Source organism: Dasypus novemcinctus, chromosome 5 (genome assembly GCF_030445035.2).
Source record: "Dasypus novemcinctus isolate mDasNov1 chromosome 5, mDasNov1.1.hap2, whole genome shotgun sequence".
Classification (NCBI taxonomy): Eukaryota; Metazoa; Chordata; class Mammalia; order Cingulata; family Dasypodidae; genus Dasypus; species Dasypus novemcinctus.
Genome location: NC_080677.1, coordinates 12,182,458 through 12,196,337, shown reverse-complemented (window position 1 = coordinate 12,196,337; position 13,880 = coordinate 12,182,458). Strand labels below are relative to the sequence as shown.

The following is a 13,880-nucleotide window of genomic DNA, read 5'->3' as shown; positions in this document are numbered from 1 at the left end:
AGTTTTCTTGTTTTATTTTCCTTCATTGGAGACAGTAAGTGTTCATCGGCATGCAATACACCTGGCTACATTCTGGGAGAAAGCAATGTGATTTCTGGTGAGGGTAGGGTCTCCTCAGGTTGACTAAAATGTTGAAAAGTGCTCCCAGACCTTCCAGGGTGAAAAGCATCTCAGTCTGGGGACTGGTAGCCAAGCAGATGAAGGAAACTTGTAACTGGAAGGTGTTTAAATAGGGACATTCTCAGAGAAAGGAGAGAAACAAAAACAGATGGGGAGCCAAAGAGAAGAAGGCAGAAGAACCCTAACATTGAGGACTGAACTCCCCCAGAACATGGAAACTGAGGGAAGCGTGAATGAAACCAAGAAGTCACGTTAAGGTCAGGTGAGGAAAACAGCGAGGCAGAAAAGATGTTGCTGAAGGTTACAAAAGATGTTGCTGAAGGTTACAAAAAAAAAGAGAGAGAGACTTGGGGGGGGGGGGGCCTACATTTCAGTGTTCATTTTTCGAATGTAAACATAGTAGTGAAGTCAGTGTGGAGAGGTGGGAGACCTGCACTGCCAAAGAGTTGATTCAGGATGGGGGTGGGGAGTGGCAGACTGGAGTTGCTGAAAGGGGTTGTCTTCCCAGGACCGCAGCCTTCTCCAAGTTGGGATGAGGTAACTCCTCTCACTACCAGAGGTGTCAGCAAGGCAAGCAACAGTGATGTGAAAAGAAATAGAAATAGTCACCACAAATGAACAGTGTGCGCCCTAATAAGGTCTTCAATCCCTTACCTGCAACCCATAACCCTCAAAACCTTACGATTTTGGAAAGTCATTTGGCAGCGCAACCCAACTGCTGTGACGCTGCTAAAGTCTTTAAACGTCTCACTTGGCTGATTATTCACACACATCCCTGCGGGAGTATGAAAGTGTCTGATGACCAGTTAGTCGCTGCTCCGTCCTGTGGTGGGGCTTACAGAGTACACAGGACATGCACTGTTATTAATTTCTAAGATCTGAAAGATTCTGAAACCCAAAGCATATGTGGCCTTAATGGACTGTGGATCTGTATTTTAAGGAGGTGGGGCAGGAAAGGAAGCTACAGCTGCCTTGGGCCTTGGCCAGAACAGGATAGAATCCCCATTCCCTACCACGTCTCCCTCCAGGTCCTTTGGTCATCCACAAGCATATTTGTGGGTGAGAAAAAGTGATGCTGCCGGGGGAGGGGGGCCTGGAGGAAGGGAGCCGGATGAGGTATTTCCAGGGTCTGGAAAGGCAGCGGGCGAGGCCCCCAGCAGAGCAAGCAGACTGGCTGCGGGGTGAGCACAGGCAGGATGTTTCCTCCACTGTCCGGTCCTCAACCACATTTCGGAAGGAAAAATGCAGGTGAGGCCGGACATTGTGAGCTAGGTCTGCAGCGCTGCGCTAGCACTGAGCGCCGGTTCACACGGATGCATTCACAGCTCAAACCGAGCTCGGGAGATCCCGCCTGGGAGGGACACTGGCGAATCCCGTTTCTCATAAGAGCATTAACTGCCACAAGAACTACAAAGCGGCCTGGTTCTCTGAGAGGGCTGGACTTGATCCAGCTACACCACTTCTGTCCGCAAGCATCTGCAGGTGGGAAACGCGACAGCGACGAGCACGGTCCTGAACACACCCCGCGTCAAGACGCCAAGTGCCGCGCCCTGCTTCCGGTCGTGGGGGCGGGGCAGCTGGCCGCGAGGGCGGGGCTTCCGGGGCGGGGCGGGGCTTCCCTCCGGGGACGAGGCTTCCGGCGGCGGGGTTTCCGGGGACGGGGCTTTCCGCAGAGAGGCGGGGCTTCCCTCCGGCGCCGAGGCTTCCGGCGGGGCAGGGCTTCCGGGGGCGGGGCTTCCTCCAGGGGAGGGCCGGGCCAGCGGGAGAAGGCGCAGGCGGCGGCGCGGGCTCTGCGGAGCGCGGGCTACCATGGCGGTGAACCTGAGCCGGAACGGGCCGGCGCTGCAGGAGGCCTACGTGCGGGTGGTCGCCGAGAAGTCCCCGACCGACTGGTGGGTGCTGAGGCGGCGCGGGGCGGGGCCGCCCTAGGTGAGGAGCCGGCCCCACCCGGCACCCCTTGCCTGGCCTGTGGGGAAAGAGGGTAGCCCGGCCGGCGGGAAGGTGTGGGGCCTGGGGCCGCCCCCCGGGACCCCCGAGTCGGGACCCCCGGCCTGGCTGTGCTCGCGCCGCCGCCTCGCTGGGAAGGGGGCCGCGCCGGGGTCCTTTTCCACGCGTCTTCCTGGGCTGGGCCGCCTGGCTGGGAACCCGGGGCTTGCCCTGGAGGCCCCCAGGTCGGGGGTCTGGGCCGTGGGGGGGAGGGGGTTGAGTGAGCGAGGAGACCGCCCGCCTGTTAGAGACAGGTCCTCTCCTGCCTCCGGCAGGCGGCTGCCAAGCCCAGCGTACGTGACCTCATGCACCCGGTGGTCCTGGAAGTGAGATTTGGGGATAACCCTGGCAGCCCGCACTTGGCTAGCGGCGGGTCTGCGAGCACGCAGCTGTGCCACCTTTCCCATGCGCTTAGATTGCCTTTGCTGGCTTGCTGGGGGCACTTTTCAGTGAGAAATAGGCTGAGTATGGTAGACTCAAGCGACCACCCTTGGGGAATAGAAACTGGATGCTGAGTGTTGGAACCGGGAGATTCTGGTCCAACTAATGCGTGCATAGAGGAGCCTCTTCACCCTTCCCCGGCAGGATGCCTCCAGCCGTTGTCACCCTCTGCTAATCTCAGGGCTGCTGCTTCCTCATTTCCTCTGGTTTCGCTGGTGCCTAGGCCCCACGGGCTCTCATGCAGTGCACTCTTGTAGCACCAGGGAAGTCGGTGCCTTTCCTTTCCTCCAGCCTGTCCAAAGCACCAACTTTCCAGCAGAGTCTTTGCTGATTGTCCCGACAGGGTGGGTGCCAAGGGCACCCTGGGCAGCAGGTGTGTAACAGCACTTTGCTCAGGGGGCAGGAGGGGGGGCATCTTGTAACTGGGGCTTTTCTTCCTCTTAGCAAGTTCACTCCCACATCATTCCCTCTTGATTTTTCTTTAAGGAGAGTTTCTAGATGTCAGCCCCTGCCCTGGCCTCTCTCATGCTCCCCGTTTATGTTTCTTGGAGGACGCTCAGGCCCCCTCTTGTTAGTCCACACCCCATCAGAGTCTCTCCACAGCATGTGACATTCTGACCTCCACATAGGCTCTGGTCCTTCTGTGGTCCTGCCCAGTGATGGGTGTCGCTCCACTTAAAGCTCTTGCCTGGTCACACTCACCTAGATGACCCAGGTCTTCTCCTTGGTCCCCTCCAGGCTTCTTTTCCTCCTCAGCCTTCCCAGGAACTGCCGATGGCTAGAGCATGAAGCCCTGCTCCATGCCAGGCCCCTCTTGGGGTCACCTGTGCTTCCACCCTTCCTGGACTGGTGCTCCCCCCCCCACCATTGACCTTCTGGGGTGCTGAGCCTCCTTTTTCCTCCTGGCCAGGTCCCTTCCGGGCTCACGCACCTGCCAGTGGTACCTGAGCCTCACACACTCTAGTCGTTTTCTATCCATTAGAACATTTTTCACTCAAAAAAGACCGGGCGGCAGGGGCCCACTCACTAGTTGAGAAGAATATCTGGATCACATCACTTCCCTACTTGAAACTCTCCCTGGCTTCCTGTGACACACTGATTCCCTGCCCAGCCGCAGGCCCCGCGTGTCCCGGCTCCTGCCCGCCCCAACCTCTCTCCGCCACCCCTCCTGGAACTGCGCTGCTTCGCACACTCGCACAGCGTCCTCCATCTGGCCTTGGCTCGCGCTGCCCTGACTGTCTGCAGTGTGCTTCCGCCAGGCCGCCCCCCCCCCCCCCCCCCCGAGGGCCTCCTGGCTCTCTGACCTTCCTCACACTTTCCCACCGTGGGTTTGACTTCCTTCACAACCGCACCACTGCCAAAAGCCCTTGCGTTTCTTGTCACTCCCCTCTCTTCCCTGGCTGCCTCCCAGGATCTCGTGCACAGGCCGGTATGGGCAGTGGGCGCTCAGACGAGGGGCAGACAGGGAGTACAGGAACAGCGCTAGGGACTGCCTGAGGGAGAAGACGTGGTCTGCAGTAGGCCACTCTGGAAGGTCTCCCGTGCAGGGGTGGCACGGAGCTACCCCGAAGCCTGGCGGGGCTGGTCCACTGGAGATCGCGGAGCAGCTCCACCACCGCTGCACGTTGTGGCTCTTGCTCTTGGTCCCACCCAGGCTCTTTTTCCCCTAGGTCTCGGCCTGGCTGGCTGTTCACTTGGCTCCCAGCTCACCTCCTGCCCCCCACTCTCACTTCTCATTTTGCATGTTTATTTTTGTCTCCTCCATGGGGCAGGGCCAGCAGGTGATAGTTTGCTGCTGCAGTGCCGTCACCAATAAGCTGCAGGTCTGAGGAAGTACTTTTGGAAGGAATGAATGAATTGCATGGTGTCCAGGCCAGCACACCATTGCTTTTTCATGCCACTGGCCTGTGGGAATGAGCCTCTGAATGGGAAGGTTTGGGGAGGTGGGGGAGGAGGCCAGACAGGTGAGGGGCAGGCATGGAACTTGGCACCCACACCTGCTCGCTTCCATTGGCTGGGAGCTGAGCCGAGTGGCTGTCCTTGGCCATGCCCTGCTGCCCAGACCGGTGTCCGCAGCTTCCGGTAGCCATGGCTTGGTGACCGTCAGGAGGCATGGGTTCTTGCCTCCACCAGTGCTCAGCTCGCGCCACTCTGGATGACCACCACCAGGCTCCTCTCTCTTTCTCCATGTGGTTTTCTCTGTCCTTTTTTCTCTGAGTGTTTCCCAAACCCCAGTCTGTTCTGTTTCCTCTGCTGGTAAGCAGTTTTCCTGGCAGCCTGTCTGTTCTTACCAGCGGGATCTGCCGCGGCCTGGCTATGTCTTCCCTCCCCTGGGGCATAGCTGCTATGCCCTGTGGTGTGGGCAGGGCCTTGGAGAAGAAGTGAGCAGTCAGTTTGGTCCCTGTTGTGCTGTCCCCTGGAGCTCCCGCCGTCTGCTTTGGGAGTCCTGTATTTGGAGCCTCAGGAAGCCACAGACACTGGGCAGGGCTTGCCTCTGACTTGCTGTGCCGGGGTCAGCATCTCCAGCCCTGGGCTCCCCATCGCTGCCCCCCTGGGACCCCTGGGAGAGGTGCTGCGGCTGGAGGGGTGAGGGAGGGGCTTCTTACGCCACATCTTCCTTGTAACCCTGGCCGTCGTCATCGGACCTTCAGTGGCCAGCTTCAGCTGTTTCCACGTTCCTTTAAGCACCTGAACGTTTTCCAGGTTTCCTTTGAATCATCAATCTTTAAATATGGTGCTTGTGGATAGAAGAAGGAGGTGGCCCCAGAGTCACCTCCAGTGCTTTGAAGGCTCTGCGTAGAGTCTTGCCCGCCTCGGGAAGCGGCTTGGTGAGCGCAGTTCCCGACAACTCCGCGCTGAGTCCCTGCTTGGGGTGCCCGTGGCTGTGTGCACCTGTCCGGCCAGCAAGGCCCACGCTGTCCCTTGGGGTTTACGGGAGGGCAGAGCAGATGCGTGCAAGAAGGTCAGGCAGCGCTGTGCGATGCCCTGAGTGGGTGTTTCTTCTCGGGGGCCTGGGGTGCTGGAACACGTAGGTGGCTTTGGTCTTTGCAACCACAGGTCAGGTGAGCATTTTCGGAACGTGCTCATGCCATTTCCCCCATGAAGCTTTACTGCTTAGGTTTTCTCTGTGGTCATGTGTGCTCATGATCTGGGGTTTGTCCCTCATGAGCCTGGGGGAGGCTGGGCCGTGGCGGAGCAGGATGAGTCCGGGTGCCGCATGGCTCAGCAGTTGTACCAGGTGGCGGACAGTGCTGGCGACAGAGGCCCTGTGCTCTGTTCCAGGGCCCTCTTCACCTACGAAGGCAACAGCAACGACATCCGCGTGGCCGGCACCGGGGGTGAGTGTGACCAAGGCGGGTCCCTGTGCTCCCGGTGGGCCTGGGGCAGGAGGGGGGTGGGCCAAGCACGGGGGCCGAGGGCTGGCCTGACCACAGGGCTTGGGTTGTGACCTTCCATGGTCCAGCTCAGTGGGAGCAAGAGGGCCAGGGAGGTGGCTGTTGGCCGGGTATGGCTGTCAACGTGGGCCTCTTCCAGGTAAGAGTGGGGAGTGGGCCCCAAGCCCCTCCCCTGCCAGACTCACCCGCCTTGCTCTCCCTCTCACCCTGTCTGGGCCTGGAGGCTGCAGCAAACCCGGCGAGCAGGCCAGGAGCCCCAGCCCCTTCAGCTCCTGGGCAGCACGGTAGCTGCAGCTTTCTGTATTCCGTTACATGAAACTTCTCCCTTGGCTCACCGCCACCTGGTGAGGCAGAGCCGTGCTGGTTTCTGTTCTAGTCAGGGAGGACAGATGGGGAAGTGGCCGCTGCGTGCCTAACCCTGGGCTGCAGCCACAGGGGTGCCAGTCCGTGCTGGGGGCAGGCAGCTCAGGGCATGGGGAGAATCCCTGGGCCGCCCACACTGAGTGAGGGAGCTCAGCCGTCTGTGCGCCTTGCCAGGCGACAGGTGCAGCAAAGCCACTGCTGCTCGACTGGGGTGGGGGGGATTTGTCTGGCTCTGGAGACAGATGGGGGTGGCCTCAGGTACCCGGGGCGTGGACCAGTCTGGGGACTGCAGGAGCCCTTGGGGCGAGGGGCTGGTACAGTCAGAGCTGCGTTGTTGAGGCGCAGCGTTTGGGCCGCGGTGGAGCAGGCAGGGCAAGCTGCTGGGCCCTGCCCCGAGTAGGCCCTCCTCTGGACCTGGCCTGGTGCTGCCCTCTGCCTCCAGTGCCGACCTCTTCCAGAGCAAAACACAGGGCCTCTGACCGGCCAGCCAGGTTTCCCCGAGTTGATTGTCCCCAGGCTGCCCCCTGCCCAGCAGCCTGCAGCCTCACTGTGAGCTCACTGAGGCCAGAGCCTGTGTGCCTGGCCAGAAGGAGGAAGCAGCAGCAGAAGCGCTCATGTTACCTGCGGTAGAGCCATGTAGGGCAGGTTCAAACCACAACACCCCGTGGGGGAGCAGCGAGCTCTGCCGCCAGAGGCCAGGCTCGGCCCCCCAGGTCCCGTGGGCAGAAGGATGCCTGGGCCTCCCTTTGTTCCCTTCCCCAAGAGGCTGGGTGGGGCTAGGGCAGAGGGCACAACTGGCCACCCTGGTGGGTAGTGCCAGCGGCTTCTCCAGAACCTGGCCCCCTGCCACAGGGCTGTCCTCTTTGCAGTTCTTGCACCTCACTTGGAGCCTCTGGGATGTGCTTTCTGGGCCCACCCTGACCCCTGGGCAGAGCTGGTATCCCCAAGACCCCTGGCGGCTGTGCTCAGCAGAGGCAGGGAAGCTCTGGACTGGATCACATCCCCATCAGCCCGCTCCTGCCCTTGCCTCCCCCAGCCCCACCAGCAAACAGCGTGGGGAGGGAGGCTGCCCTCACCGCTCACACATTCCGCTCTCCTGCCCTCGCTGTCCTGCCTCCAGGTCAAGCTTTGTCTACAGCCAGGGGGCGTCCAAAGAGCAGGGCCCTAGGCGAGGTGGAGAGGCTGCCCGGGCACTGGGTGGGCGTAGCCTGTGGGCCGGGCCCAAAGCCTGCACCCCCAGATGCTCCAGTGCTGGTGAGGCTGGCACCTGCCGGGACTCCCCGAAAGATGGGACCCCACCTCGCTTCCCACAGGCTGCTGTGTGAGAGCAGGCACCGCGCCAGCCACCATGCCAGGGCGGCCCCTGCTGCCCTGCACACTCTGTTGCGCCAAGAGCAAGGCCCTGGCCGCGCAGGCTGGAGGCAACACAGCCGCTCCCACTAGCCTTTCCACGCAGGGCTTGGGGCTCTGAGGAGCATGGCCCCGGAAGACCCGAGCTTGAGTTGCTGCCTCAGCATCTGCCTTCATCCCAGCCAGGGCCTCCTCGGCCCCAGGGCCTCCCGAGAGGCAGGGATAGTCACTGTCCACCAAGACCCCCGGCAGCCTGAGCAGGCAGGGGGCCTCCCGGAGGAGGTGATGTGTGTGCGAGACTGGGCTGGGAAAGTGTGAGGGTGAGGACGCCGGTGAGGAAGGTGCTGGTGGGTGGACCAGCACTGCGGGGGCGTCACGAAGGGGGCGGGGCAGTGGCCAGCAAGAGGTGGCACTATGGCCCGGGCACCGTGCACCGCTGGCTCCTGTCCTGGGGGCCTCATGAGCGCTCGCACCTCCTCCCGCGTGGTCTTCTCGGGCAGGGGTGAGAGTGGGACAGTGGTCTCCTCTGCACAGAGGGGCATGATGCTGGTGACCCAGCTGGGAGGAAGCCTCGAGGGACCCTGCCTCTAAAGACTGGAGCAGCAGCCGCAGGGTCCTGGAGCTGGAGGACCTGGCAGGGCCTGGGGTGTTTCGTGCCGTCCCCACCAGGACCCCAGGACCCCCGGACCCTCATCCCTCTCGGCGCCTGCCCAGTCAGCCGGCCAGTTGCACGCTTTGGGGCTCTCAGGAGCCTCAGGAGATGCAGGGGCATGCAGGCCCCACCCCAGAGCCTTTCCAGGCTCCCGTGAAAGGCTGGTGGCCAATTTGTAACAGAAATGACATTTGATTTTTATTTCCAGGATTAGCTGTGGGTTCAGGGGAGTAGTATTTAAATGAACACCTGTAAGGTTGTGTGTTAAACTGAAAACACACCTGAGGGGCCTGTCCGGTGTGGACTCCTGGTCCCACCATGCTCTGACGGCCAGGTCAGCGCAGGCGGGGCGGGGCTTCACAGTCTCACACCCTCTGCAGGTGACCCTGCGGGTGGCGGAGGGGGGGGGCTGCTGCAGAGCCCAGGTGGGCTGCAGGGCTCCGCCCACCATCCTGTGCTCTGCAGAGGGGGGCCTGGAGGAGCTGGTGGAGGAGCTGAGCAGCGGGAAGGTCATGTACGCCTTCTGCCGGGTGAAAGACCCCAACTCCGGCCTGCCCAAGTTCGTGCTCATCAACTGGGTACGTGGCCCCTGAGGGAGGGGAGGGCAGTCGTCTCCTGGGCCCCTAGCTTTGCCCTTGCAGGGGCAGCACACCAGGGCTACGCACAACGCAGGAGGGGCAGGGCCCTAGGTCCTCCAGGCGGGACTGGGAAGCTTGATTGGTTTTTCCTCCTTTGTGTTTTTTTTGGGACTGGGAGGACAGACTTCAGAGTAGTCAGTTCAGGAAGCCAGAGGACAGCCTGCTGCTGAGTGCAGCCAGTTCATGGTGGCCTCGAGCAGAGCTGTCCTGCTGCAGGCCAGATACTACCTGTGCAGCGGAGGTTAGGAGGTTAAGTGCCTGCAGAGAACGGTTGCCATCACGCCCTCGGTATGGTCCTGAGGGCACAGAAGGGCTGGACCTGGGCGGTGGAAGGCTGTGGGGGGCCAGGAGTGGCTTGGAGGCGCACAGCAGGGGAGGAGATAGACGCCCTGAGGGGGCGGGAGGGTCACGCTGGTCTCCTGTTGCAGACTGGCGAGGGTGTGAACGATGCGCGGAAGGGCGTGTGTGCCAACCACGTCAGCTCCATGGCCAGCTTCCTGAAGGTGAGGGGTGCGGGCCAGGCTGTGGGCCAGAGCCGCTGCATGCCCGTCTGGCGGCCGGGGGCCAGGCGACCCCGGGAGGGCTCGCTCCACACACGCCCCTTGCCATCATCTCAACACGCTGGTACCAGCTATGGAATGGTAGCGTTTTTAGTCCTCTTAATTTAAAGCAGTGTTCATCTCAAAAGACCGTTCCGTTCACACTTCACGGCAGCGCGTGCATTTCCTCAGCCCCTGCCAGTGCCTTTCAGCTGTGCCTGTTTCTCCATGGAGGGCTTGAAGCTACTGGGGTGTATAGTGATCGTGAGGGAGGCCTGGGTCTGATTCTTCTCAGGAGAGGGGCTCATTTCCAGGCACCCCTTAAAGCCCAAGCAGCAGGGGCTGGAGGCTCCTGAGCTGGCCGCCCCACGGAGGCAGGCCCTGGGATGCAGCCCCGCGCAGCAGGGCCCCGCCCTGGGCTCGTGGGGTGCACGAGGCACTTGCTCAGAGAGCCAGCATCAGGTGCTAGGAGCGGAGGAGAGCGGAGGCGCTACCCCCGAGCTGTGGGGGGCCACCTGTGCTGTGAGGAGACCCCGCCCACCCAGTGCCCCCCCCTCGCCTGCAGGGCGCTCACGTGACCATCAACGCCCGAGCGGAGGAGGACGTGGAGCCTGAGTCCATCATGCAGAAGGTGGCCAAGGCCTCGGGTGCCAACTACAACTTCCACCAGGAAAGCAGCCGTTTCCAGGACTCCGGGCCGCAGGCTCCGGTGGTGAGTGCCGGGAGCCGCAAGCAGGAGGCTGGAGCCTGGGCAGTGCCCTCAGGGCACGTGGGAGCCCCTTCTCCAGCAGCCTGCTGCCCGAGCCCTGTGCTGGGTGGGGGGGCGCTCAGAACTCGAGGTTCCTCCGCCCCTGGGCCGGGCCTCAGGCAGCGCCCCGCCCCCTGCAGGGCTCCGTCTACCAGAAGACCAACGCGGTGTCGGAGATCAAGAGGGTCGGCAAGGACAGCTTCTGGGCCAAAGCTGAGGTGAGCGCTGCCGGAGCCTCGTGCGGCTGGTCCTTAGCCCCGGGGGGGGGGGGGGGGGGGGGGGGGCGGGGAGGCCCCGCTGGGGCGCTGGGGGGGGCGGGCCCGGCCTGAGCGCCCAGTCACCCGGCAGAAGGACGAGGAGAACCGCAAGCTGGAGGAGCGGCGGCGGGCCGAGCAGGAGCGGCAGCAGGTGGAGGCGGAGCGGCGGGAGCGGGAGCTGCGGGAGGCTGCTCGCCGGGAGCAGCAGTACCGGGAGCGGGACGGCGAGGCCGGGCCCCCGAGGTGAGGCTGGGTCCCCGGGGCCAGAGCAGGTCTCCGCTGTCCTCCCTGGGTGCCCCCTCCCTGGGAAGGTGTGAGGGGCCTGTGGCCGCACCGCAGCTTTTGCCCCCACCCTTCCCCCATCAGGAAGCTTGAGCAGCCCCGAGAAGCTATTCCAAGGGCCAGAGAGGAGCAGGTAAGACTGTCCCGTTGGCAGTTGTGGCTTGGGCAAGGTCTTGCCCCCAAAGCAGGGCAGAGGCTGCCTGTAGTGTCCCAGGAGTGGGCTGTCCACATAGGGGCCTTCACCTAGCTGGGGCAGGTTTGGACCTGCGCCACATTTGGGGGCATCAGAGGGCAGTGGAGGGAAAAGCAAAGGGCAGCTGACCTCCAGTGGGCCTGGAAGAAGCCCGGTTTTTGGCTTCCTGGCCACCACGCATCTCTGGCCCCATCTCTTGGGGGAGTGAGGCAGGGCGGGCTGGAGAGGCTGCTGGCTGGGGATGGCGGGGCGAGAGCGGGTCACAGGTGCTCATGGGTGCCGGGTGGGTGTGTCCTCCAGGAGCCCACCAGTCCACACCCGAGGGAGGTCTTCAAGCAGAAGGAGAGGGCCATGTCCACCACCTCCATCACCAGTGCCCAGCCAGGTGCGTGGCCAGCCTCGATTGGGTGCACTTGGCAGCAGGGTGATAGGTTCCCCAGAGGGGGAGGAGGGGAGATTGGGTTTAGGAGTGTCCCCAGGAGAAGCTGGGACAGCGAAGGCATTTCCTGCTCTTGACCTCATTCTGCAGAGGCTGGGGGGGCGGGTAGGAGGGGGGCTGCATGCAGTCTCCAGAGAGGAGACCTCAAGTCCCAGGCACAGCTCGTAGGTAGGCTGGTGACCCGGGTCCCAAGGACTGCACCAAGCACTTCTCTGTCCATAAAGCACCCAGGGCTGCCCCTGGCCGCAGCCCATAGGCCACACTGTAGCCGGGGCCTGCTCCTGCCTACATATCCTGGGGTCCCAGAGCCAGGGGTGGTCCCCCGTGCCTGTCCTGGGGCTGACAGGCCTGTCCCTGCCCCGGGCACCCATGCGCATTTTCTGTTGCTTTGCAGGCAAGCTGAGGAGCCCATTCCTGCAGAAGCAGCTCACACAGCCGGAGACGTCCCTCACCAGGGTGCCGGCTCCCACCGCCTCAGGGCCCAGAGCAGGCACTGCGCCCGGTTGGTTCTTGGGGGCCTGGAATGGGCGGCCAGGGAGGGAAGTGGGCCGAGGCCAAGCAAACACCGTCCTGTGTTCAGGTTTCCACGCAGAGCCAGCGCCCAGCCTCCCTCAGTCTCCAGCAAGGGCAGAAGAGGAGGGGGAGACCGTCTATGAGGAGCCTCCGGAGCAGGAGAATCTCTACGAGGAGCCCCCGCCGGTTGGTTGCCAGGGCTGGGGGCTGGGGGTGGAGGGTGGGCATAGGCTGGCACGCTGACGCCTTTTCCTGAGCACTCTGCAGGATTGTTGGTTTAAAAACACGCCTGGATCTTAGGTTTTCCTGGCGCTTTGGCTTCGGGGTACCTGGGGGGCTGGGGGCTGCGCAGCTTCCGGGTGGGCTGGGCCCCTCCCAGGTTGGCTGGAGGTGGACAGCCTGGGGCTGGGACTGGGGCCATGTTGGGGTAACCGGCTCCCTGTCTCCCGCGGCCCTGCACAGGTGCAGCAGGAAGAAGCCGGCTCAGGGCATGCCGACCGCTATGTGCAGGGGCCAGCACTCGGGGGCAGCGGGCTCTGCGCCCGGGCCCTGTACGACTACCAGGCAGGTACAGCGCCGCGCCACCTCCTGCGCATACGCCGAGAGGCGGGACGTCTCTGTGGGGCGCCTGGAGTGCCCAGGGAGGAGGTCTGGGGATAGAGGGAGGCTGGGGCAGGGACGCCCACTGTGAGGGGCCCCTTTGCTGCCCATTCTGGGGCCTGGGGTCTGAGTGGACTCCCAGGCTGTCAGGGCGGGGCCCCCAGCAGGGCAGGTAGGAGGGGGCGGGACCGCGGGGCGCCCTGTGCTGCATTGGCTGGCCCTTCTGCTCGCAGCTGACGACACCGAGATCTCCTTCGACCCCGAGGACCTCATCACGGGCATCGAGGTCATCGACGAAGGCTGGTGGCGTGGCTATGGGCCCGATGGCCACTTTGGCATGTTTCCCGCCAACTACGTGGAGCTCGTCGAGTGAGGGCTGTGGCTGGGGGACTGAGGCACAGAAGAGGACCAACCCCACGGGCGAGGGTCCCCCAGAAACAGGTGCCCCGAGGAAACGAGGTCTTGGGCATCCTCTGGCTGGGCTACTTGAGCCCATTACCCCAAACGCTGCAATGACTCGGTGATTCCCCAACACGCTTCCAGTGGCCCCCGCCCCTCCAGCAGCCCGCCCCACATACCCCGCAGCTGTGGGCCAGGGGTCTGAGCAGTTGCCCAGCTGCCCGGAGCAGAGCTTATGCCTCATGAGGCCCAGCATGGCCGTGCTGGGGCAGGGGCTGTCTTCTGAGCCTGGCGGCCCTCCCTGCCCTGTGTCTCCAGTGTCACCGTGGCCCTGGCACACTGGCCCTAGCTCTGCCTTGTAGCTCACTCAATTTCGGGAAAGCGACCAAGTGCCCCGCACTGGCCACCTGACCCCACCTCACCCTGAGTCTCCAAGGAGCACACCTGCTTTGGGCTCAGAACTGCCTTTGCCCTCCCAGGGAGCAGGCTCCTTCCAGTTCTGGACCTGCATCATGCCCCAGGGGTTCCTGGAAGGCATAAACCCACACATGGCTCCACTTTGCTGCGAGTCTTTCCATCCTTAAAATGCGAGGGGTCTTCGGCTCCAGAGTGGGGGTGAGGGGCATCGTGCAGGAGCCTCCGGTCCCCTGCACCCAGGGAGACGCTAGGGACACACCTTGACATGCTGGCCACTGCTCATGTGCCCTCCAGCTGGGGGAAGGCTTGGCAGGACTGAGCTGCAGGCAGGCCCTGAGGGGTCCCTGAGCTGCCCCGGCCCTGCATCTGGGTGCTGAGTGCCCACGAGCCAGCCACCAGGGTCTCGGCCTGTTCTTGGGGGGGCTGGCCACAGAGCACCCTGGTGGGTGTAGCCAGGCAGCCCAGGTCCCGTGCGGCCCCGGCGCCCCAGCTCCTGAGCAGTGCAGAAAAGTATGCAGCCCTGGCTGCCACTGTGGCCCCAGTGAGCA

At 63.2% G+C, this 13,880-nt stretch overlaps 1 protein-coding gene across 2 annotated transcripts; it reads left to right on the top strand.

Moving 5' to 3' along the window:
* Positions 1 to 1,848: 1,848 nt before the first annotated feature.
* DBNL (drebrin like) lies at positions 1,849 to 13,472 on the top strand. 2 transcript variants are annotated; one of them, XM_058296711.2, is made up of 13 exons: positions 1,849 to 2,012; positions 5,830 to 5,885; positions 8,773 to 8,885; positions 9,374 to 9,448; positions 10,050 to 10,196; positions 10,373 to 10,450; positions 10,581 to 10,732; positions 10,856 to 10,904; positions 11,265 to 11,349; positions 11,798 to 11,905; positions 11,984 to 12,102; positions 12,379 to 12,484; positions 12,750 to 13,472. In XM_058296711.2, the coding sequence occupies exons 1-13, from the start codon at positions 1,930 to 1,932 to the stop codon at positions 12,887 to 12,889; spliced, it is 1,311 nt and encodes a 436-aa protein (XP_058152694.1). In that variant the 5' UTR covers positions 1,849 to 1,929; the 3' UTR covers positions 12,890 to 13,472. The 2 variants fall into 2 exon arrangements, with proteins under 2 accessions (XP_058152694.1, XP_058152695.1); XM_058296712.2 differs by lacking the exon at positions 1,849 to 2,012 and adding an exon at positions 2,026 to 2,049 and having other exon boundaries at positions 12,750 to 13,029.
* The last annotated feature ends 408 nt before the right edge of the window (positions 13,473 to 13,880 follow it).

Bases quoted from the DNA above. Each gene is read 5' to 3' on its own strand.
- DBNL (XM_058296711.2), top strand. From the start codon at position 1,930: ATGGCGGTGAACCTGAGCCGGAACGGGCCGGCGCTGCAGGAGGCCTAC. The intron at 10,197-10,372 runs GTGAGTGCCGGG...CGCCCCCTGCAG, and splicing joins CCGGGCCGCAGGCTCCGGTG to GGCTCCGTCTACCAGAAGAC. The intron at 11,906-11,983 runs GTTGGTTCTTGG...TCCTGTGTTCAG, and splicing joins CAGAGCAGGCACTGCGCCCG to GTTTCCACGCAGAGCCAGCG.